Source organism: Pelodiscus sinensis, unplaced genomic scaffold, assembly GCF_049634645.1.
Source record: "Pelodiscus sinensis isolate JC-2024 unplaced genomic scaffold, ASM4963464v1 ctg78, whole genome shotgun sequence".
NCBI lineage: Eukaryota > Metazoa > Chordata > Testudines > Trionychidae > Pelodiscus > Pelodiscus sinensis.
Window position 1 is genome coordinate 163564 of NW_027466023.1, and position 22529 is coordinate 186092.

At 44.6% G+C, this 22529-nt stretch overlaps 1 protein-coding gene across 6 annotated transcripts in view; it reads left to right on the plus strand.

Annotated features, from left to right (window-relative positions):
* GOLGB1 (golgin B1) overlaps nucleotides 1–22529 on the plus strand; it is a 131435-nt gene that overhangs the window by 43734 nt on the left and 65172 nt on the right. For 5 of the 6 annotated variants that reach the window (XM_075918353.1, XM_075918356.1, XM_075918355.1 and 2 more), the window contains 4 exons: nucleotides 6959–7049; nucleotides 8234–8307; nucleotides 14759–19887; nucleotides 20480–22430. In XM_075918353.1, the coding sequence (XP_075774468.1) occupies nucleotides 6959–7049; nucleotides 8234–8307; nucleotides 14759–19887; nucleotides 20480–22430 (7245 nt within the window). Of the gene's footprint in view, nucleotides 1–6958; nucleotides 7100–8233; nucleotides 8308–14758; nucleotides 19888–20479; nucleotides 22431–22529 lie in introns of those variants that run through there. The other variant, XM_075918358.1, reaches the window with a different exon arrangement.

Here is a 22529-nt window from a genome sequence, read left to right on the forward strand (position 1 = left end):
GGAGGTTGTGAAGGCTAGGACTATAACAGGGCTTAAAAGAGAACTAGATAAATTCATGGAGGCTAAATCCATTAATGGCTATTAGCCAAGATGGATAAGGAATGGTGTCCCTAGCCTCTGTGTGTCGGAGGGTGGAGATGGATGGCAGGAGAGAGATTGCTTGATCAGTACCTGTTCAGTTCACTTCCTCTGGGGCACTTGGCATTGGCCACTGTAGGCAGGCAGGATATTGGGCTGGATGGACCTTTGATCTGACTTGGTATGGCCGTTCTTATGTTCTTAAGTGCCAGCACTTGATAGCCTTTTGGCCAAACCTGTCAGGATCACCTGTCAGAGGCTCCAAGATCTACCATTAGATCGCGATCTACTGGTTGGTGACGAGTGGACTACATGATGCGGGTCATGGCCCTCAAAATACCTGTCTGAAGAACTTAGCTGAAAACAAGGTCTGGGCTCTTTCCAAAGCACCACCCTCTTTTCTAGTCAGTTAGCAGGGACTACAGTGGTGATGTAATATCACTCCCTGCCCAGCACATCCATCTCCTTTTGGCTTTGGAGAGAGTGATTTGAGGCATGAAGTTCACAGTAGGGTTAGGGTTAACCAGTTAATTAATGGGGGACTGGAGAAGCCCCCTACCTGCTGTGGGCAGGAGTCTGTTCCAGCCCCATGAGGCCTACTGCTGGCAAGGACACTCCAGCTGGCTGGAGCAGCTTTGGTCTACAACAGACATGGCTTAGGCACACTGTGGGCAAGAGCATTCCAGGCCATGTTGCAGTCAGGGGCCCACTGTAGCTGGCTCCCCACTCACCTCTGTTTAATCAGTTAACTGGTTAAAATTAATGTTTACATCCCTAGTTCACAGTTTCTAGGCTATCAGATTATTCCTATGGTTGTGTTTATTTTAGAAGATTATTGTTCACATTTTGCCACTGTCTAACCCATTATTAGTCATTGATTTAAAAGTGAGAGGACGTTTGTCCCATTTAGGGATGTACCAAAGCCATTTTATTGGGTTCTTATTCCTATTAATAGTCACCTTGGTAAAAAGCTACAGATTAGATGGGGTACAGTGCTGGGAGTAGGGAGGGTCATTGTCATTTAAGCATCTTTTGTCACTCTTTATTTTAGACTGAGGTTTGTATGACTACAAATCCAACATGGGGCAGGCTGGATTCATGCACAGATTTAATCTGAATCCTCTCAGGATACGTCTAGCCTACAGGCTTTTGTCGACAGAAGTTTTGTCGACAGATACTGTCAACAAAGTGTGTCTAGACTACATCCAGTTCTGTCAACAAAGCAAGCCGCTTTGTTGACATGACAGTGTAGACGCAAAGGACAATGTAGGTGCAATAACGCCTTCTGTCAACAGAACTCTGTCGACAAAAGGCGTTATTCCTCGTAGAATGAGGTTTACAGCCGTTGACAAAACTGCTGAGTTCTGTCGACGTTATGTCAACAGAACTCAGCGGCAGTGCAGATGCAGGTATAGTTTTGTCGACAAAAGTCCACTTTTGTCGACAAAACCCTGTAGTCTAGACACACCCACAGTGGGTTGAATAATTGTTGGTGACATTGGCACTCATATAGGCAAAAGCACTCTAGCATTTTGGTTTGGAGATCATGCCTGATGAAATAGTCTGTGATGCTGAGTGACTCCCTAGTGGCCAGTATTGCTACTGTATGCTTGTATAGGGTGGTAACATACCTTAGTTTTGTTCTCAGAGCTTTTCAATGTCTCTGTGTTGCTTTTGAGAATGATCGTGAAGAAGTTTACTGGAGGATACTGCTGCTATAAAATGCTACACAGCTATATATTTGCCTGGCATTGCTGGAGCTGGCTTAAATTTAACTTCAGTCTCATTTCAGACTTTGCTAGCTTTTGCCTGAATAGTAAGTGTGTTGTTTCCTTATGTCCCCCACTTTTTATTTAATTTTGATAAAGTGGGGTTTCAGTGAGCAGCATAGCTAGAGGCAGGAATGGAGAATCATGGTCCCTTGCTGTTTTGATTTTGGTTTGCTTTTATACAAATGACTAGTATGCCCAAATGAGTGTGGTGATTTGTGATGTTTGTCAGTGTTTATTGGTAACTAAGAACTGAGACTGGGATCACAGAATTCTGTTAGTTCTCTAGCAAGCCTTTTTTAAAGATGAAAGATCTAGTACGCCACGTCTTACAAAACTAGATCCCCCATCTGGATGTCACCATAAGATCAGCTAATTTCCTGGGTTTAATAGGAGGTTCTGGGCAGGAAGTCTGTCCCCTCTGTGAGTAGCACTTCTACCTTTTTGTTTTCACAATATGCTCCACCTTCTGCAACTGTTGGGTCCTGTCGCTTCATGCTAAAAATCAGCAGAGGATGGGTGACACAAAGCAGCACCAATTGGCAGCCCAAGAGTTTCTGGAGTGTATGGGCAGGTCACATCTTCTGAAGTGGCTCTCAACTGTGAGTGCCAATTTCAAGTCAGATGGTCAGAAATCTTAATGTCATGCTCAGGGCTCGACAAATGCACTCGCCTGCTCGCCCGTGGCGAGTAGATTTTGCCAGCTGTCGAGTGCAGGGGCGGACTGGCCCGGTGGGCGGTTGTTATGGGCTGGCCGAAGCCCACACTACGGGTGGCGCGTCCCCATCCAATCCGCCAGCCGGCGGAGGAGCAGAGCGCTGCAGGGGAAGGGGGAATCGCGGTGATTCTCAGCGCCAGGCTGCCTGCGTGCAGCTGAAGCGTGAGGAGGCGGGGCACCGGCAGACGCCAGGACGCTGGCATGATGTGGCCCAGCTGATTTTAAAGGGCCGCATCAACTTGGCTCTGGCTGCGTGTCCCCAGGAGCTGGCTGCGGCACGCGGCAGAGCCAGGCCCCGCCCCGCTGGCTCCAGTCCTGCCATGGCCCCAGTCCCTTGCCGGCGAGAGACGGCTCCCAGCCAACCACCCGGCTCACTGCGCCTGCCCTGTGCCCCATCTGGCTCCCGCCGCCCATTCCCCACGCCGCCCCTGCACCCCGGATCCCCTGTTCTCCCTCCGGCTCTGCCCCGCCCTTGCACCCCGCACTCTGCTTCCCCGATCCCCGCTCCCCCACCAGCTCTGTGCTGCGCGTTCCCTGCACTGGCCCTAGACCCCGATCCCTCTGCCCCTCCCATTCCCCGTGCCTCCACCGCACCCTGCACACTGCTCTCCCCGATCCCTGCATCCCTCTGCCTCTGTGCTTCCTGTTCCCCGTGCCACCCTTGTCCCCCCTTCCGCCCCCACTGTTCCCTGCACCCCTCTGGCTCTGTGCTGTCCCTGCACCCTGTTTCCCCTGTGGGTTGGGAGTGAGGGGTGCTTGTCCATAGGGAGGGGCAGGACAGGGCAGGGAAAAGGCTGCTGTGACCCAGCAGCAAGTGAAAGGGGGAGTTCACTTGAAGCGCCTTTTCCTTTATGGGAAAAAATGAATGAAAATGCTGTTTTCTATTTATAGGGCTAAAATGCTGGGACAAAAATGAAAACAAACAAAAAAAAACCCATTGCAAAATGCAAACGTGTAAAAGACAACAAAAAAGGGGAGGAATGTTTTGCTTGGCCCTGGGGGAGGGGAAGCGGCTGGGCTGGGCTGTGGGGAGGGGAGGGGAAAAATATGGGGAAGGGGCTTGTGCTGAGGGGAAGGGAGGAGGTCAGGAGAAGAAGAAGAAAGGGGAAGGCACCAAGGGACAGGGGTGCAGGAGAGACAAATCCCAGGGGACCAAGTGCAGACAATGAGGAAAAGGGCAGGAGGGGAGGTGTCAGTGGGAGGAGGGAACAGGGTGATGCTGGGAGAGGAGAGGGTAAGGTCACTGGAGGGGGGAGGGGGAAGTGCTGGGAGAAGGCTTGAGAAAAGAGGTGGGCATGAGGAAGGTGGGGAAGGAGCAAGGCATGTGTGAGGGCCTGGGCATGAGGGGAATGGGGGCAGAGGGTGCTGAGGGGTGGGTATCAGGGGAAAAAGAGGGCAAAGGGGGTGGGGGCAGGGGCAGTGAGGGAAGGGAGAGAGGAACCAGGAGGGTGCAGGTGCCAGGGGATTCTGGGGGTGAAGCAGAAGGGCTGATACCTGCAGGGGAGGGTCCAGCATCAGAGGAGAGAGGCAGGGCAGGTGTGTAGAGGGAGGTGTTAGGCGAGGGGATGAGGAGGGGTAGCTCACTTGATCAGAGTGGGGCTACTGGAGTAGTGGGCACAGGGGGGAAAGAAGGGCTGGTGGAGGGAGGCAGGTCTCAGGAAGGCTGAGGGCAGCAAGAAGGGCAGGAATCAGGACAGCAGAGGAGAGTGAGGGGTTGGGGGGCAGCAGGCACCAGGGGAGGAGACCTGGCAGCAGAGGGAAAAGGTAGAAGTGTATAAGATATTTATTAATAATGTGGGTGATATTTATTAAGAACGTATTAGTAATTACTGTTCTTATTCTTATTAGGAATTTATGGCATTAAAAAAACCCACTTTTTTGGGGGGGGAGGGTGGCGAGTCCCTTTTTTGTCTGGTGGTAGGGTTTTCCATAATTTGTCGAGCCCTGGTCATGCTACTGTGCTTTATTTGTCAGGATAGGCATCCAGACCATTTCTGCTTTAGCAGCACTTGGGAAGGCTGAGTCCCTGCCTTCTGATGTAAGGTTTTCTTTTCAAAGGATAAACTGCTTTCTTTATATAATTATTTAAGGTCTTTCAAGTCAAGATGCTCATATGATTGTGGTTATTCCATTGTGACTAATCTTTAACTCTTAAAATTCTCAATATCAAATTTAAACTTTTAAATAGCATTGAGTTCTAATTGTTAAGCTAGTTGACTTATGGCATGTGAATCCTGTTTGACTACACTAGTTGTCACAGTGTCTGAAGTGTCTTCATAAGAATGAGTGCCATTTTGGAGTCAGACTGACCGAAAACATGGCAGATATTCCATACTGGTGGTATAATTTATAATTAGTTTTCACCAAGCCAGAAACAAATCTGGACTCCTGGATCACTATAATAGTTCTACCATGGAGCCACAAACAATCCCTTCAGTTTCTCCTGTCTGCCTTATCATACAGGCTAACTGGACTTCTACCAAATATCACATCACATTAGGTTATTCCTAATGAGTCAGTCACTTACCCCAGGAGCAATAGATACTTTCTATTTCACACCAAAAACAATGCTGAAAGCTGATTTCTCTAGTAAACTAGTTAAAGGTTTATTGGAAAAGAAATGAGTTACTGAGACATTAAAGGAGGCAAATTGCATTAACTGGCGAGTCAAACTTTGTAAATCCAAAGTAACAGAGATGCAGTGATCTGTTAGTTTTCCAAAAGTTCCTCAGGGTTGCCCAGGGTAATTCTGGAGATCTGTCTACTTATTTAGTATTCCACCCTATTAGAATCCAGAATAGTTCAGAGATGCAGAATCAATCCCTGGATTCATTCTTAAAGTGGCTTTCATTGGCTAGGGTTTTCATCACAACAGGAGCTCTTTTTTTGTTGTTGATTTAAGGCAAACAGTCTGTGAAATTCTGTTGTTGAATACAGTGACCAGGCTTTGCAGTTGGAAATGTGAAAGATTGCTAAGGCTGCTGTCTTGTATAATCGGTAAATGTAATGTATAGACAATTTAATAGCCAGAAACAATGCTTTGCTATTTTTCATGAAGTTTTCACATCCAGTACATTTCATCTTCACACTAAAACCCACTTCAGTCTAGGCTTATTTAATTATAAATACCGTAATTTAGCAAATCTACCTCGCACCCGAATATACCCCACGATTTTTTCTATTTGAGTAAAAAAAAAAATCATGTATACCCCGTGCATGAATATAACCCACGGGGTATACAAGACTTTTCTGTGCCAGGGGTATATTTGCTGGGGGTATCTTTACAGTGCAGGGGGGGATTAGCCACTCACCGCCCCAGGTTCCAGCACATCCTCCAGCCTCCGGGCAGGGGAGCAGGACCCACCAGCCTCCGGGCGGGGAAGCGCTCACCTCTCGGTTCCTGCACAGCTGAAGGAAGGGTCGGGGGAACAGGACCCACCAGCCTTCTCCAGGTGGGGGAGCGCTCACCTCCTGGTTGCTGCGCAGCTGCAGGAAGGGGCAAGGAGATGAGCGCTCCCCTACCCCTTCCTGTGGCTGCGCAGGAATCGGGGGATGAGTGCTCCCCTGCCCGGAGGCTGGTGGCCAGGAACCGGGGGATGAGCACTCCCCCGCCTCTTCCTGTGGCTGTGCAGGAACTGGGGTATGAGCGCTCCTCCGCCTGGAGGCTGGAGGTTGGCGGCTGCTTAGCCACAGGAAGAGGTGATGGAGAGCTCATCACCTGGTGAGTAAAAAAAATTCTGTATTCCCCGCACCCGAGTATACTCCGTGGGGGGTGGTGGTGGAGGTGGTATGTAAAAACGAATATAACCCGCGGGTTATATTCGCTAAATTACAGTAATTAAATATATGGGTATACCTAATGTAATGTGATAGTAAATGACAGGTTATAGGTAAGCGAAGACAATAACAGTACCATTTCTTTAATATGCACACACAAGTGAATTGCTCCATATCAAGACACTTAACATTTCTTTGATTTTCACCAACAAGTGAATTAGTCTATGGCTTTGGTCTACGCTGGCCTATGAATATCATAGGATTTTCTGCCTGCTTGGATGCACCCTCATTTTGTGTATCCAAGAAAGATGATGGAAAGATAAGAAAGTGGAGTTTCTCCTTTGGAGAGGAAAAGATGAAAAGGAGTGTCACTGTGGGTGGGGAGGTGCTTAGGATGTTATTTCTTGGTGCCTTCAGGGATCATGAAGATCTGCTTTTAGACATTTATCTTGAATCTGACACTTTAAAAAAAAAAATCTTCATTAGGCAGTGGCTGTAAGCCTTAAAGTACCAGGATTTAGAGTTGTCAGACAGTGTGCCAGGCAGCTAAAAGAGCTGAGTCCAAAGGTGATGGCTGCAGCTCTAAACCTACCAACCAATTTTTGTTTTCCAATAGACTGACAGCACTGGAACTGATTCCAAGTTACAGGACTTGCTGACTCAAGAAGGACTATCCTGTTCTGGACACTGCTCACCTGGGCCTGGTGGTAATGTCAAAGAATTGGAGATGTTAGGGAGAAAGCACAGTTGCAGAAAGGTTAGAAGGCTTCAGGGAAGAGTCTGATTTTGATTCTGGGAGAGGGACTTGGAGGTCAGGTTCTAGAGAGGTTCATGCTATTTAGGGAGTAAATTTGAGGTGGTACAATGCGGGGGAAGATTTTTATACTGAGTTGTGAAGTGGCCTGTGAGATAGGAAGTAGGGTGGGGGGAAGGGTTGATAGGCTCAGAGTCTGAGGAAGGCATGGTCCAGTGGATAGGACAGGGGACCGGAAGTCAGGAGATCTTCATTCTGTTCCTGGCTTTGTCACTAAATTGCTGCATGACCATGGACAAGTCACTTCTCTTTGTGCCTCTGTTTTCCCTCCTTTGTCTATCTTGTTTAGTTAGATTCTTGCGTACAAATGTTACAATATTACCTCCATTGCAAAGTCAAGATCTTGAAGTCTAGGAAATGCCAGATTTAATTTTCCTTAGATCTGTCCACTTATGTGTTCTGCACTGAATAAGGCAGGAATCCTGTGGAAAAAAAAGCATGTGGTCATGTAATTGAAGACTGTATGTGCAAAAAGGGGTCAGGATTAAAGTACATGGGAACCATAAATCTGGCATTTCCTAACATTGAATAGCTCGACTTGCCTCTCCGTGTTCTTTTAAAATATTTTTTTGTTTTTAATTTTGTTGCTGTGAGGGTGGAGGGGGGTTACAGCAGAAGGTAAAAACCAATTCTGTTGTGTTACTATAATAACCCAAGCCACCTGCTTGCCTTCCTATCTCATATTATTTAGTAGAGTTTGAATCCTGAACATTCAGCACTGCAGTACAGGTTGCTGCTTCTTGAACTTCAGGACTAACTATGTTAGTTGACAGCAAGAGAAGGCTGTTGTCCGAATTGAGGTGGACTTGCTGGATTCTTCTAGGGGAGCCTGCTTGGCTCCTCTTTCTCTAACAAACTCAAGCCACGTCAGTTAAGGGAGCTTCTATACCATGTGGTACCCCAATCGAAGGATTAGGCTGCTAGCTCTGGAAGATAAGGGGTGTCTTCCCTAGGGCATAACTGTCTGTCTCTCCTCTCCTTTGACTTTCTGAGCACTCTGGATTTCTTTCCTTCTGCTTGCTTGCTTGCTGTGGATCTGGGCTTGCTGCTGGTGACATGCATGTAATTTATCCCTAGGTCATTCAGCAACACTAGTGAATAACGAACCACAGTTTCCTCAACCATATGAAGACACCATGGCTCGAACCCAGGTATGACCTTGGCAATACAGATCCCATCACAAAGTTGGGCAAGTCTGTGGTAATGTCCAGTCTAGTTTGAAAAGATGCAGAGAATAGAGCTTCTATAGTCACACAACCTGATGGTGCTGCTAAGGTGCTGAGCAAGGCTCTGTGTATTTTGCTGTCTTAATACCTCCTCCAGCCTGGCAGTGGCACAGGCACAGCCATGGCAACACCCGAATATTAATCTTCTTGGAATGTATGTTCATGTTGATTTCAATTAGGTATGTGTGCGCCACCTGAGACAACTCCTGTTTGGTGGGGAGAAGGAACAGGTGGCTCCATGTTGCCTTGCACTCACCTGCAGGCACTATTCCCGTAGTTCCCATTGGCCGCAATTTCAGGTCATTGGAAGTTGCAATGATCTAGCTTCCTGGCACTGTCAGTGACGTGGCTCCAGCTGGGGAGGAAGGAACAGCAGTGCACAGAACTGCCTCCTTCCCCACCACCCTGGAGGGGCTAGCCCAAAACACTGGGGCTTTATGGGCTGCAGTCCCAAAAATTCCTTAATCCAGCCCTGCTGCTGGGGGTTGGAGGAGTGCGCACCTCCCCCCTGCCATGGCAGAAAGTCCCATCTTGGGCCAAAGATGTGCACCTCCCTGCTGTTGTGGCAGTGAGTCCTGGCTCAGGCTGGAGGAGTGCGCTTTCCCCCCCCAGCCACAGCCAGAAACTTCCTCAGCTGAGGGAGAGGGACACTCCTCTGGACCCAGCATATAGCTGCAGCAGTTGGGGAAGGGGACACTCCTCTGGACCCTGTAAATACTGCAGTGGCTATGGGAGAGGAGTGCTCTTCCAGACCCTGTACGTAGCTGCCGGGAGAGAGGCACTCTCCTCCAGCCCCATCAGGACCAGCACATAGCTGCAGTGGCTGTGGATTACAGACTGCATCCATACCTGCTGGGAGCTGGCCAGGGTTCCAGCTCTGTCAATCATGGCCCACTTACTGAGGGCAGAAGTCTCTTTGATTGTCTTCTTCGCTCTGGTGCCGATACATGTGAGTTGTACAGTGACAACACGGTCTTCAGTTTGAATGTTTAATGGTCATTACACCATCAACCAGCAGGCCAGAGACGATGCAGAGGTCAGCAGGGTGGTTCTTTAGTCAGCGATTCCTTAACTCTGACCCCACCTCTGAGAAGAGTTTGAGAGTCACCTAATTGGAATCAATGTGAATAAGCATTCAAAGAAAAAATGGTTACTCACATACTCAAACTGTTTTTCAAGATGTGTGGTTCACATCCTTTCCAATAACCATCCTCTTTTCCCTTTATCAGAGTAGCTGGCAAGCAGGAAGCCAAGAAAGAGGGGATTGGGTTAGCAGGGTGCTATATTGAGTGCCATAAAGGCGCCGCTCCAGGAGGCACCCCAGCCGATCTGAAGGGGGTTGCTAAGAGAAAAAGTTCCCAATGTCTGTGCATGTGGTGCACACACAGACAATTGGACTGGCTTAAGTTAGAATAACAGTTATGAGAAGGTGAGTAACCCTTTTTTATGGGGAGTTAAAGCATAACTAAGGGGTGGTGAAAACAGCTCATATCCTTCACCTTTGCTTTGAGAAGGATTCATTGCTTTGTACTTCCAAAAGAGTGAGATCACAAGAAATGCCACTTGAATAAGAACAGACACCTTGTTCCAAGAGGTCTTGTCTATCCCTCTGATCCTGGCATTAGACACAGAATAGGGAACAGGTCTCTTGTTTTGAGCCCTATAAAACAAGGGTTTGGTTCCTTTTGAGCTTGTTTGACTTGCAGCTCAGCAACGGAAGTGACAGAGGATCTTAAAATGTTTAAGGATTTGATGCTGTGTGTGAATAGGACCTCCCGCTGGAGTTTGGTTACATCTCTGATCTGAAGTTCCTGTAATGAGGGCAATTAATGGGACATAGTCATATCAGATGTTGGGAATAAGTCTGGACACTCTGGCTGCAATGAAACAAGCAAGAGGATTTATTGCACACAGCACGAGTGGAGTGTCCCACAGCTAATTAAGCTGGTGAACACTGCTTAAGCAAAACATTACAATAGATTGTATAGGGGACTGATGGACGGAGGAGAAGCAATTCAGTAGGTTCTAGCAGCAAGATGAAATGAGCACGTAAGCCAGTAAGCTAAGAGAGATTATATAGCATCTCTTCCCATCGTTAATTAAATACCTTATCTCTAATACAGATTGTTATTCCTAACAAGCTAAGTAAGCCAACATAAACAAAACAGACACTTTAATGGCAGCTTTTGTCTATTTATGTTATGATGCGTCTATGGAAGGATGGTGCCGGCTCACGCTGGTGTGATCCTTGGTTCATGGGCCCATTATCTAGGATATCATACCCCCTAACATTAACAAGGTTGTTTTGGTACCAGATGGTGTCTTATCTGTTGAGGCCCCTTGAAATGTGGTTGCCAGGGTGACTATGCCTTTCCCAGGGTCATGCTAACTGCCCATCCTGCTAGTTTACAGGCCTATTCCTGTCTCATAATTTTAGGGTTGAATAGGGATTCTTAGTGAAAATCCATGGATTGCCTCAGTTTACCCTACACCACGGTACAAAATATATCAAAAGGACAGAACAGGTCATGCTGATGGGGGAGTAGTACTATATGTGAAAGAAAATGTAGAATCAAATGAAGTAAAAATCTTAAATGAACTGAATTGTTCCATAGAAACTCTATGGGTAGTAATTCCATGCTCTAATAAGTATATAGTAGGGATGTAATTGTGTAGTCAATTAACCAGTAAGCAAAAGCTTATAGGTTAATGCTGTAGATTACATGCATTTCCCCCCTGTCCTCCAGTACATTTTTTAGCAGGCTGGCCCGTCTCAGTCCATGCTTGCACTGGATCTGGGAGTTAAGCCCAACCCCCAAACAGGGGCAGCTGCCACCTCACACTGCTGCCTCTGTATCAGAGGCAGCATGGGGCAATGGGCAGCCAGTCCATGAGGAGAGCTGTTTTTTAAACTGACTCCCCTCATGGACCAGCTCCTGCCTGGCACCCAGTGCTGTTGCCTCTGAAACAGAGGAAGCAGCGCAGAGTGGTAAGGGGTGCCTCAGGAGTGGGGCTGGAGTGCACTAGCTGCTGGCCACCCCTCCCCCCCCCCCGGGCTATAGAATAGTCGAGTAACTGAAAAGAATTAATGAGTCGATTCAACTGACATTTAACATCCCTAGTATATAACAGAAGAGAGATATTAATGACCACCTGACCAGAATAGTAATAGTGACTATGAAATGCTAAGGGAGATTAGAGAGGCTAACAAAATAAAAAACTCAATAATAATGGGGGAATCTAGTCCAAGAGGTAGATATAACTGGACCGGTTGGAAATAGTGACCACAGTGTAATAAAATGTAACACCCCTGTGGTGGGAAAATCACCTCAGGAGCCCAACACTGTGGCATTTAGTTTCAGAAAGGGGAACTACACAAAAATGAGGAGACTATAGTTAAACAGAAAATAAGATACAGTGACAGAAGTAAAATCTGTGCAAGTTGCATAGAAACTTCAGCCACCATAATAGAGGCCCTACTTAAATGTATACCCCAAATTAAAAAACACAGTAAGAGTACCAAAAAAGTGCCACTGTGACTTGACTTAACCAAGTAAAAGAAGCAGTGAAAGATAAAAAGGCATAATTTTAAAAAGCAGAAATTAAAACCTAGTGAGGCATATAGAAAGGAGCATAAACACTGTAAAAACAAGTAATAGCAAAATGTTTAAGTACATCAGAAGCAGGAAGCCAGCTAAGAAACCATTGGGGGCCCTGGATGATCAAGATGTTAAAGGAACACTTGAAGATAAAGTCATTGCAGAGAAACTAAATGAATTCTTTGCTTCAGTCTTCATGGCTGAGAATGCTAGGGAGATTCCCAAACCTGAGCCATTCTTTTTAGTTCTTATGTTAGGTGACAAATCTGAGGAATTGTCCCAGATTGAGATGTCACTACAGGAGGTTTTGGGTCAAATTGATAAACTTAATAAGAAGTTACCAGGACCAGATGGCATTCACTCAAGAGTTGTGAAAGAATTCAAATGTGAAATTGCAGAACTATTAACTGTGGTTTGCAACCTATCCTTAAAATCAGCTTCTGTACCTAATGATCGGAAGATAGCTAATGTGACACCAGTATTTTAAAAGGGCTCTAAAGGTGATCCTGGCAATTACAATGAGTATGGGAAAATTATTTGGAATTACAGTAAAGAATAAAATTGTCACACACGTAGATGAACATAATTTGTTGGAGGAAAGTCAACATGGTTTCTGTAAAGGGAAATCATGCCTTACTAATATGCTAGAGTCCTCTGAAGGGGTTAGCCCAACATGTGATAGTGTACTTAGATTTCCAGAAAACCTTTGACAAGACCCCACACCAAAGGCTCTAAAGTAAGTAGTCATGGGATAAGAGGTAAGGTCCTCTCATGGATTGATGACTGATTAAAAGATAGGAAACAAAGGTGAAGAATAAATGGTCAAATATCAGAATAAAGAGAAGTAACTAGCGGTGTCCCCCAATAGTCTGTACCAGAACCAATCCTATTCCACATATTTATAAATGAGCTGGAGAAAGGGGTAAACAGTGAGGTGACAAAACCAGCAGATGATTCTAAACTGCTTCAGATACTTAAGAGCAAAGTAGATTGTAAAGAGGTTTGAAAGGATCTCACAAAACTGGTAAACTGTGCAACAAAATGTCAGATGAAATTCAATGTTGAACAATGCAAAGTAATGCATATTGAAAAACATAACCCCAACTATATGTATAAAATGATGGGAACTAAGTTAGCTGTTCTCACTTGAGAGAGAGGTCTTGAACTCCTATGCATAGTTCTCTGAAAACATCCATTAAGTGTGCAGCAGCAGTCAAAAAAGCAAGCAGAATGTTGGGAGTAATTAAGAATGGGACAGAGAATATCTTATTTTCTCTATATAAATCTATAATACACCTACATCTTGAATACTGCATGCAGGTATGGTTGCTTCATCTCAAAACAGATATCTTGGCATTGGAAAGGTGCAGAAAAGGGTAACAAAAATGGTTAGGGGTATGCAATAGCTGCCATTTGAGGAGAGAGAAATAAGATAGGGACTTTTCAGTTTTGAAAAGAGATGAGTAAGAGCGGACATGATAAAAGTCTATAAAATCCTGACTGATGTGGAGAAAGTGAATAAAGAAGTTCTTTGCTTTTTTTCCATAATATAAGAACTAGGAGGTCAGTAAGGCTGTGTCTAGACTACATCTCTCTTTCAACAGAGGGATGTAGATTAGACACTTTGAAATTGCAAATAAAGTGGGGATTTAAATATCCTGTGCTTCATTTGCATAATCATGTCATGGCGTTCTTTCGAACAAGTGCCATTTAGAAAGTAAAACCATGGTCTAGACTTGGGAATACAGGATCTTTTGAAAAAGCCTGCTGTTTTTGAAAGAACCGCATCTAGACTGTGGTTTTATTTTCGAAATGGCACTTGTTCAAAAGAGCGCCATGATGTGATTATGCAAATGAAGTGCGAGATATTTAAATCCCCACTTCATTTGCAATTTCAAAGTGTCTAATTTACATCTCTCTGTCGAAAGAGGGATATAATCTAGACACAGCCTAGGTGAAATGACTAAGTAGTAGGTTTAAAATAAAAGGAAATACTACTTAAATGACCAGTCAACTAAAGGAATTTCTTGCCAGACAATTTTGTAAAGACCAAGATTAGAACAGCAATCAAAAAGAGCTAGAGAAATTCATGGATGATAGGTCCCTCAGTGTGATGCTGTTGCAAAAAAAGCAAACACGATTCTGGGATGCATTAACAGGTATGTTGTGAGCAAGACACGAGAAGTCATTCTTCCGCTCTACTCTGCGCTGGTTAGGCCTCAGTTGGAGTATTGTGTCCAGTTCTGGGCACCGCATTTCAAGAAAGATGTGGAAAAATTGGAGAGGGTCCAGAGAAGAGCAACAAGAATGATTAAAGGTTTAGAGAACATGACCTATGAAGGAAGGCTGAAAGAATTGGGTTTGTTTAGTTTAGAAAAGAGAAGATTGAGGGGGCACATGATAGCAGTTTTCAGGTATCTAAAAGGGTGTCATAAGAAGGAGGGAGAAAACTTGTTCATCTTGGCCTCTGAGGATAGAACAAGAAGCAATGGTCTTAAACTACAGCAAGGGAGGTTTAGGTTGGACATTAGGAAAAACTTCCTAACTGTCAGAGTAGTCAAACACTGGAATAAATTGCCCAGGGATGTTGTGGAATCTCCATCTCTGGATATATTTAAGAGTAGTTTAGATAAATGTCCATCAGGGATGGTCTAGACAGTATTTGGTCCTGCCATGAGGGCAGGGGACTGGACTCGATGACCTCTCGAGGTCCCTTCCAGTCTTAGTATTCTATGATTCTATGATTTTTTAGACTAACTCTTGTTTTCTTATTCTAGACCAGTACAGATGAAACCCCCAGAAACAGCAATGGGCTGTTTGCTGAGGAAAGTGGCGCTGCTGGCATTCTGGAGTATCTTGCTGTAGAGAAATATAAGGAGCTGTCAGTCTTGCTGCAGGAATTAAGGGAAGCTCAAGAGGAGATAGCATTTTTGAAGGGGCAGCTCCTGGACTCAGGAAGCCAAACACCAGCAATGACCTGGACAGAGGGAAGTCAGAAGACCTCACGTATCCAGAGTGAATTGAACAGCTGCTTCCTGACAATGGAGGAAGTGCAGAAAACGTCTGTGCTTCAGGAAGACAAAAATAGCCTCCCACCTCTGGAGCACATCAACTACAGTGGAAGGGAAGTAGATGCAGTGCAAGAGCTTAGAGAAGGGCTCTGTGCAGCAGCTCCAGAGTTTGGTCTTTCTCAGGCTCAGGAACTGACAAGATTGCAAATAAAAATTACCGAGCTGCAAAAAAGCCTGCAGAAATCAGAAGAATTGTATAATAAAGACTTAGGAGAGAAAGTGGTAGAAATAAATAGATTAACCCAGCAGGTTGAGGAATGCACAAAAAATGCAGAGAACTCTATGCAGAAAGTGCATATTCTGACTGAAGAAAGAGATCAAGTCCTGTCTCAAATGAAGGAGCTTTATACCATAACAGAACTAAAGGATCAAGTGAAGCAGCTTGAGGGAAATCTAATGGATTCAGAAAAGCAGAGGCTATTTGACTATGAAAGCAGAACTATACTGCACAGTCTACTGAAAGAACAATTCCAGAGCCTGAAAAATGAATCTAAATCCAAAGAGATAAAAATTGAAGCTTTGCAAAGGGACCTGGATGAGGCACAGCTTCAGCTTTCAGAACAGGATGCTCTAGCAAAAAGTCTGAGAATCCAGCTCCAGGATATGGAGTCTGAAGTGCTTGATCTGCAACAACATCTGAGGAAGAGTACAGTCAAGATAGAAGAGCTAACTCAAAACATTGCCTCTAAGAAGCTTGATACAGCAAGGCTAGAACGGCTTCTTTCTGAACGAAATGGGGATATTGAGAACCTCCAGCAAGCTCTACGGGAGAGTGAGCAGCAGATGACTGAAATCAGTGCCACCATGTCAGAGAAAATGGTCCAGTTGAATGAAGAGAAATTTTCTCTGACAGGTGAACTAAAGAGCCTTAAAGAACAAATGAGCCTATTGTTGAAAACTGAGGAAATAAGAAACCAGCAGACAGGACAAACAGGGGAAGCAGGAGACTTGTATCTGAAATGTGAGGGGTCTGAGCAGCAGAGTGAGTTGGTGGCATCTGTGAGTAAGGGGAGGGAGGTACTAGGAAGTGAACTGGAGCTTCTCAAAAAAGAAAATGAGCTAGTGAAGCGGAAGCTGCAGGCAGCTCTCATCAATAGGAAGGAACTTATGAAGAAGGTCAACAAACTAGAGAATGAGCTGGTGCAAGTGAGAGGGAATCCTGAGGCAGAAACTCAAGAAACTGAAGTCAAAGAAACTACAGCAAGCAGACAAAATGCAGAGGGAGACTTGAATCCTGAAAGCCAAGCCAGGGAGATGTGTCTCATGCAGTTGCTTTCTGAAAGAGAATCTGAGCTTCAGAGCACCCAGAAGGAGTTGCTGGAGAAGAAAGCAGCTGAAGTGGAGTTGCAGGCTTTGATTGAGGAGATGAAGAAAAGTTTGGAGGATAAGACTAATCTCCTTGATTCAAAAAGAACTGAAATTCTAGAAAGCCAGTCAGCCATCCAGAAACTTACTGCAGACAATAAGAGCTTAAAAGAATCGGAACCAGCTGCTTCTAACAAGGATGAGGAAAGCAGTGCAACTGCTCCAGGATTTGAAGAACACCATAAGTCTGCCCTGAAAGAGAGAATCTCTGCTCTTGAACAAGAAAAAGAACAGCTCCAAAAGAAGCTTCAGGAAGCACTGACTTCCCGCAAGGATACTATAAAGAAGGCTCAAGAAAAAGATCGACACCACAGGGAGCAACTGAAACAGCAGAAGGATGAATATAATCTCCTACAAGAACAGTTTGGTAAGCAAAGCAAAGAGAAGGAAAGTATCCAAGATCAGCTTAGGCAACTCCAAGCACAGACAGAATATACAGAGAACCATTCTCCTCCAAGCATCCAGTTCCAAAAGTCATCTGAGCCTGTACTTGATGTAACACAGCAGCTTGCAGGAAACATACAGCATTCTGGTCGGAGCGAATCTTTGTGCTTGGAAGTAGAAAATATGGAGACAAATAACTTCTTACAGGTGACAGATGTTTCCATGGAAGAGTTTAAGGCAGAGTTCAAAAATCTGCAGACAAAGAAAGATGAACTAGAGTTCAAAGTCAGTCATTTGGAAAGTGATCTTGCTTGCAAAGCAGAAGCAATCATTCAGCTACAAGAACACATAGCACAATTGCTCTCAGAAGTAGAAGGGCTGAAGAGCACCTGTCACGAGGCAGAAGCCCATGCAGCAAACCTTCAGGCAGAACTGGAAAAAAGTCAAGTAGAGACTTCCAGACAGAACAATCAAAAGGCACTTAAACAAGAAATAGAGGCGCTAAAAAATCTCATGGGCAAAAAGGATGAAGAAATTGAGCTCTTAAACTTGCAGCTAAGGGAGAAAATCCAAGATCTTGCTCATGTAGAGAGAGATTGTTTGGAAAAAGAAGACTTGATCAAGACTCTGCAGAGTCAGCTGGAAACACAGAGCAAGCAACTGAAAGCTGAGTTTCTTGAAGTCCAGCAGAGACAAAATGAGGAGGCGGAAGAAACCCAACATAAAAACCAAATTCAGAGAAAACTTCAGGCTGCACTCATCTCTAGAAAAGAGGCACTTAAAGAGAGTAAGACTCTAAAAGAGGAGCTGGCTTCTGCGAAAATGACTATAGAAAATATCTCTCTGAGGTTGGCAGATATGGAGAGCCATGTTTGTGATCAGGATAGGGAAAAAGAGGTATTATCAGAAAAGTTAGTAGCTGTCACAGAAGAGAGAGAAAAACTTATTGCAGAAGTTGACAAAGCTTTAATAGAAAATCAGAACCTTGATAGCTCTTGTGAAAGTCTGAAGCTGGCTGTAGAGGGAATCACTCAAGAGAAGGAGAAATTGGAGGAGGAGATAGAATCTTTGAAATGTTCGCAGGCTGCTGAGAATTCTGAGTGGCAAGAGAAATATAAGGAGCTGCAGAAAGAATATGAAACTCTCTTGCAGTCTTATGAGAATGTAAGTAATGAGACGGAGCGAATTCATAGTGTTCTGGAAACTATCAGGCAGGAGAAGCAAGACATTTTCAGCAAGTTGAAAAGTGTGGAGGCTAAGAAAACAGAAGTAGATAAACAACTGCAGGAGACTGAGCAAGAGATGGAGGGAATGAAAGAAAAAATGAGGAAGTTTGCAAAATCCAAGCAACAAAAGATTCTGGAACTGGAGGAGGAGAATGAACGGCTGAGAGCAGAGCTGCATCCTACAGATGGTGACCTAAACAGGGATGAAGATACAGCTCTCTTGACAAGTACTAGCATTAAAGAGGCACTAGAGAGCTCTAGGAGGGACTGCCAGTCTCTTTCCATTCAACTTGAGGCATTAATGGCTGAAAAGGATTCTCTTAGTCAAGAAGTTCAAGACTTAAAGCACCAATTACAGTGCACAGAAACTAAGCTGCAGGAAAGCCTAAAGGCAGGAGCTAAGCATGGTGTCCAAAAAATTATAGTGGAACAAGAAAATCAAGCTATTCCCACAGCAGCATTACCTCTAGATGTGGATTTAGGCCCCTGCATAAAGTCTCCAGAGCCTGTGAGAGCAGGCATTGTAATTGAAACAAAAGAGAAATTAAATGAAGATATCAGCTCACATGATGAAATTAATACTTACTTACAGCAAATAGCTCAGCTCACAGAGCAAATCACAGACCTGGAACAGAACAGAATGGCTGCAGAAGAACAAATAGGTAGCATTTGCAGGAGTGTTGAAACTTTAGGAGAGGAAAAAAAGGCATTAGAGAGCGAAATGGCAGCAAAAGTCTATGAATTGAACACACTTCAGGAAACAGTAGCCAAGATGGAACTTACTAATAGACATTTTGAAGAAAAACTTGTCAGAATGACAGAGCTGAAGGAAATGTTGGGGGCAGAGAAGGATGACTTGGAGGAAAGGCTCATGAATCAGCTAGCAGAACTTAATGGAAGTATTGGAAACTATCAACAAGACATGGCTGACCTCCAAACAAAAAATGAGCAACTGAAATCTGAGCTCCAGAGCTTGCAGAAAACCATAAGTAAACTGGAGGAGGAGAAGGGGCAGCTGGTGAAAGAGAAAACTGAAGCAGAACCAGAGACGCAGAAGGAATATTCAGAAAAACTAAAATGTGCTCGGAAGGAAGATGGCTGCAGAATTCTTGCAAAAGAACTTCAGGAGCTGCTGAAACAGAAACAGCAGGAAGTGAAGCAGTTGCAAAAGGACTGTATTAAAAGTCAGGAGAAGATCAGTAGTTTAGAGAGAACTGTTAAAGCTATGGAGTTTGTTCAAAGTGAGTCTCAAAAGGAACTGACAGCAGCCAGAGAGAACTTAGTGAAAGCATGTGAAGACACTAAAAAAGCACAAGCAGAGCTGGCTTCCTGCAGAATATTACTAGATGATACTCAGAGCGAGACAGCAAGGGTTTTAGCAGAGAGTCTCAAAGTGAAAGAGGAGCTGCAGACAAATAAAGAGCATGTTAAAATTCAAATGAAGAGAAGAGATGAAGATTTTGAGAGAAAATTTGAACAAGAAAAAGGCAGGCACTCAAAAGAGATAAATAACATGGAGGAGAAGATGGCATCTTTGCAGAGAGAGAGAGATTATATGGAAAGCACTGTCAGAAATATTCAGGACTCCTTGCACAAAAGGGACCAAGAAGCCAAGCAGTTACAAGGCAGCCTGAATAAAACCCTGGCCCAGCTTGCAGCCTTCACCAGGACCATGACTTCCCTCCAGGATGACAGAGATCGAGTGATAGACGAGTCCAAAAAATGGGAGAAGAAGTTCACTGAGGCTATTCAAAAGAAAGAAGAGGAGATCTATGCTAGAGAGGAGACCTGCACTGTTCTAAAGGATCAGATGAGGCAGATGTCCATGCATATAGAGGAGCTACAGATTCATGTATCTAGGTAAGAAGGAAATGAAAGTGAATGATGATTATCTTGGTATTATGGTCTTTCCTACCATCTTGCATTTTTCAAAAACAACAAGGTGTCCTGTGACATCTTAAAGACTAACCGATTTATTTGGTAGTCCTGTGGTCCCTTTGAGACTAATAAAAATGTATAGAATCATGAGCTTTTGCAGGTAAAATCCACTCCAACTCATCTGGTGGAGTGGTTTTTACCCACAAAAGCTTTTGCCCAAATAAATGTTAGTCTTTAAGGTGCCACGGGACTCCTGGTTGTTTTTGCAGGTACAGACTAACATGGTGATCCCTATGATACTTTTCATTTCTCAGTTATCAGGAGACTGCCATTTCCCCTCATGTTTCTTCAGTCCCCTCCCCTACCATTTGATCCGATTTGTGAGTGTTAGGGGAGAGAAGTGCCCCAGTTTTCAAGGAAATATAAGTAACGATGTGGATTTTAGAGCAGGAAGTCATATTTTAAACAGAGAGCTGGTCTATACCTTAACTATGATAGATCTTGCAGTCAACTATAAGGGATACAAATTTGGATATTGGGATACTTTGTAGATATGTCTTTAATCTGTTTTCAGGCTGGAACACAACAAACAGGATTGGGAGTCTGAGTCCCAGAGAGTAACTGAGCAGCATCAAAAGATGTCTGACATGTTGCAAGAGGAAAACAAAGGACTCCTATCTCAGTTAGAAGAGTATCAGCGACTATACACAGACTCTCAGAATGAACTGCAGAAGCTGGATGCAGAAATCAAATGCCTCAAAGACCAGCTTGGTGATTTGCATAACTCCTTCACTAAGTGTGAGGTAGCAAGAGAAGAAATGGAAAGCATGGTCAAGCAGCAAGAGGCCATAATCCAGAATTATAAATTAAATTGTGAGCAGCTTGATGCTGACTTGCAGGCCTCAAAGGGCCTGACAAACAAGTTACATGCAGAAATTGCTGCCCAAGATCAGAAGATTATCAGTCTACTATCTGCCAAGGAGGAGGCAGTCATGACTGTTGTATCTGAATTACAGCAGCAACACAATGAAGAAGTTAAAAAGCTGGAGGATAAGTTGGGTGAGAAGGAAGAAGAGAAAGTGGCCTTGAAAGATGAGAGAGAAAAAGCACTGGACAAGCTTAATCATCTCATGGAAAGGATGAAGATAACTAAAGAGGAAAGTATACAGCAGAAGGCACAGCTGGTTTCCTTTACCAAATGCATGTCCTCTCTCCAGGATGATAGAGACCGGGTGCTGAGAGACTATAAACAGCTGGAAGAGCGTCATCTTGTTATAATCATGGAGAAAGACCAGTTAATTCAAGAGGCTGCTGCTGAGAATAACAAGCTCAAAGAGGAGATTCGAAGCTTCCATAGCCAGATGGATGACCTCAACTCTGAAAATGCTAAACTGGATGCAGAACTGGTGCGGTATAGGGAGGACCTGAACAAAGTGATCTCAATAAAGGACTCCCAGCAAAAGCAACTCCTCAAAACACAGCTTCAGAGAATCCAAGTACTGGAAAAGGAAAAGGGCCTCATAGAAGGGCAGCTGAGGGAGTCAGAGCATGCTATGGAAGGTCTCAGGCAGAGTGTAGAAGCCCTGAAAGAGGACAAACAAAGCATGGTCCAAGAGATTGAAAATCTGACATCTTCTCTCTCTCAGATTCAGAGTGAGATGACAGCTTTACATGAAGGGAGCCCCATTGTGGAGCTGGAAACACAATTAAAAGGCCGAGAGAAGGAAGTACAAGAGCTGAGCAGTAAGATTGCTCTCACACAGGAGAAGGTAGCAGAACTTGAGGAGAAACTGGTCCATGTCCAAAGGAGTGCAGCCAAGAAGGTGGAAGAGGCTGAAGACAAACTTAAGAATGAACTGAAACACTTACATCATGATGCAGGGCTAATGCGGAATGAAACTGAAACAGCAGAAGAAAGGGTAGCAGAGCTGGCAAGGGACCTGATGGAAATGGAACAGAAGCTTCTTACTGTCACAGAGGAAAACAAAGATCTGAGAGCCCAACTTCAGTCTTTTGGGAAGTCCATGAGCTCTCTTCAGGATAGTTGGGACCAAGCCAATGAAGAGCTTCAGGTGCTGGGAAAAAAATACTCTATGGATTTAAAGGAGCAGCAGTGTCTAGTACAGAACCTTCAAAAAGAAATGGCTCATTTACAGGAAGAGCTTCACTCCACTGCCATAGAGAGAGACTCTCTGATGTCTGAATTGACAGCCCTGAAGAATGCTGATGATAACAAAAGCTTGCTATGTCAGCTTGAGGAACTTAACCGGCGACTCGGAGTCAAAGAGGAAGAGCTTCTCCACTTGTCTTTGGATCTGGAGGAGTCCTCCAGCCAGATAAAGTCCTTCTCCAGGGCGATGGCAAGCCTGCAGGATGAGAGAGATCGTCTGTTGAGTGAATTGGACAAAGCACATAAGGTGGAGGAAGTGAAGCAGCAGACAGCAGTGAACTCTTCCACCAGCCCCGCTGAAGTGCAGAGCTTGAAGAAGACATTGGTCTCCCTACAGGATGACAGAGACAGACTGGTAAATTCTCATTTCTCCTTTCCATTATATTTTTTATACCCTTATAGCAGTGGTTCCCAACTTTTTTGAGCATACAGACCCCTTTTCAATCTCTTAAAA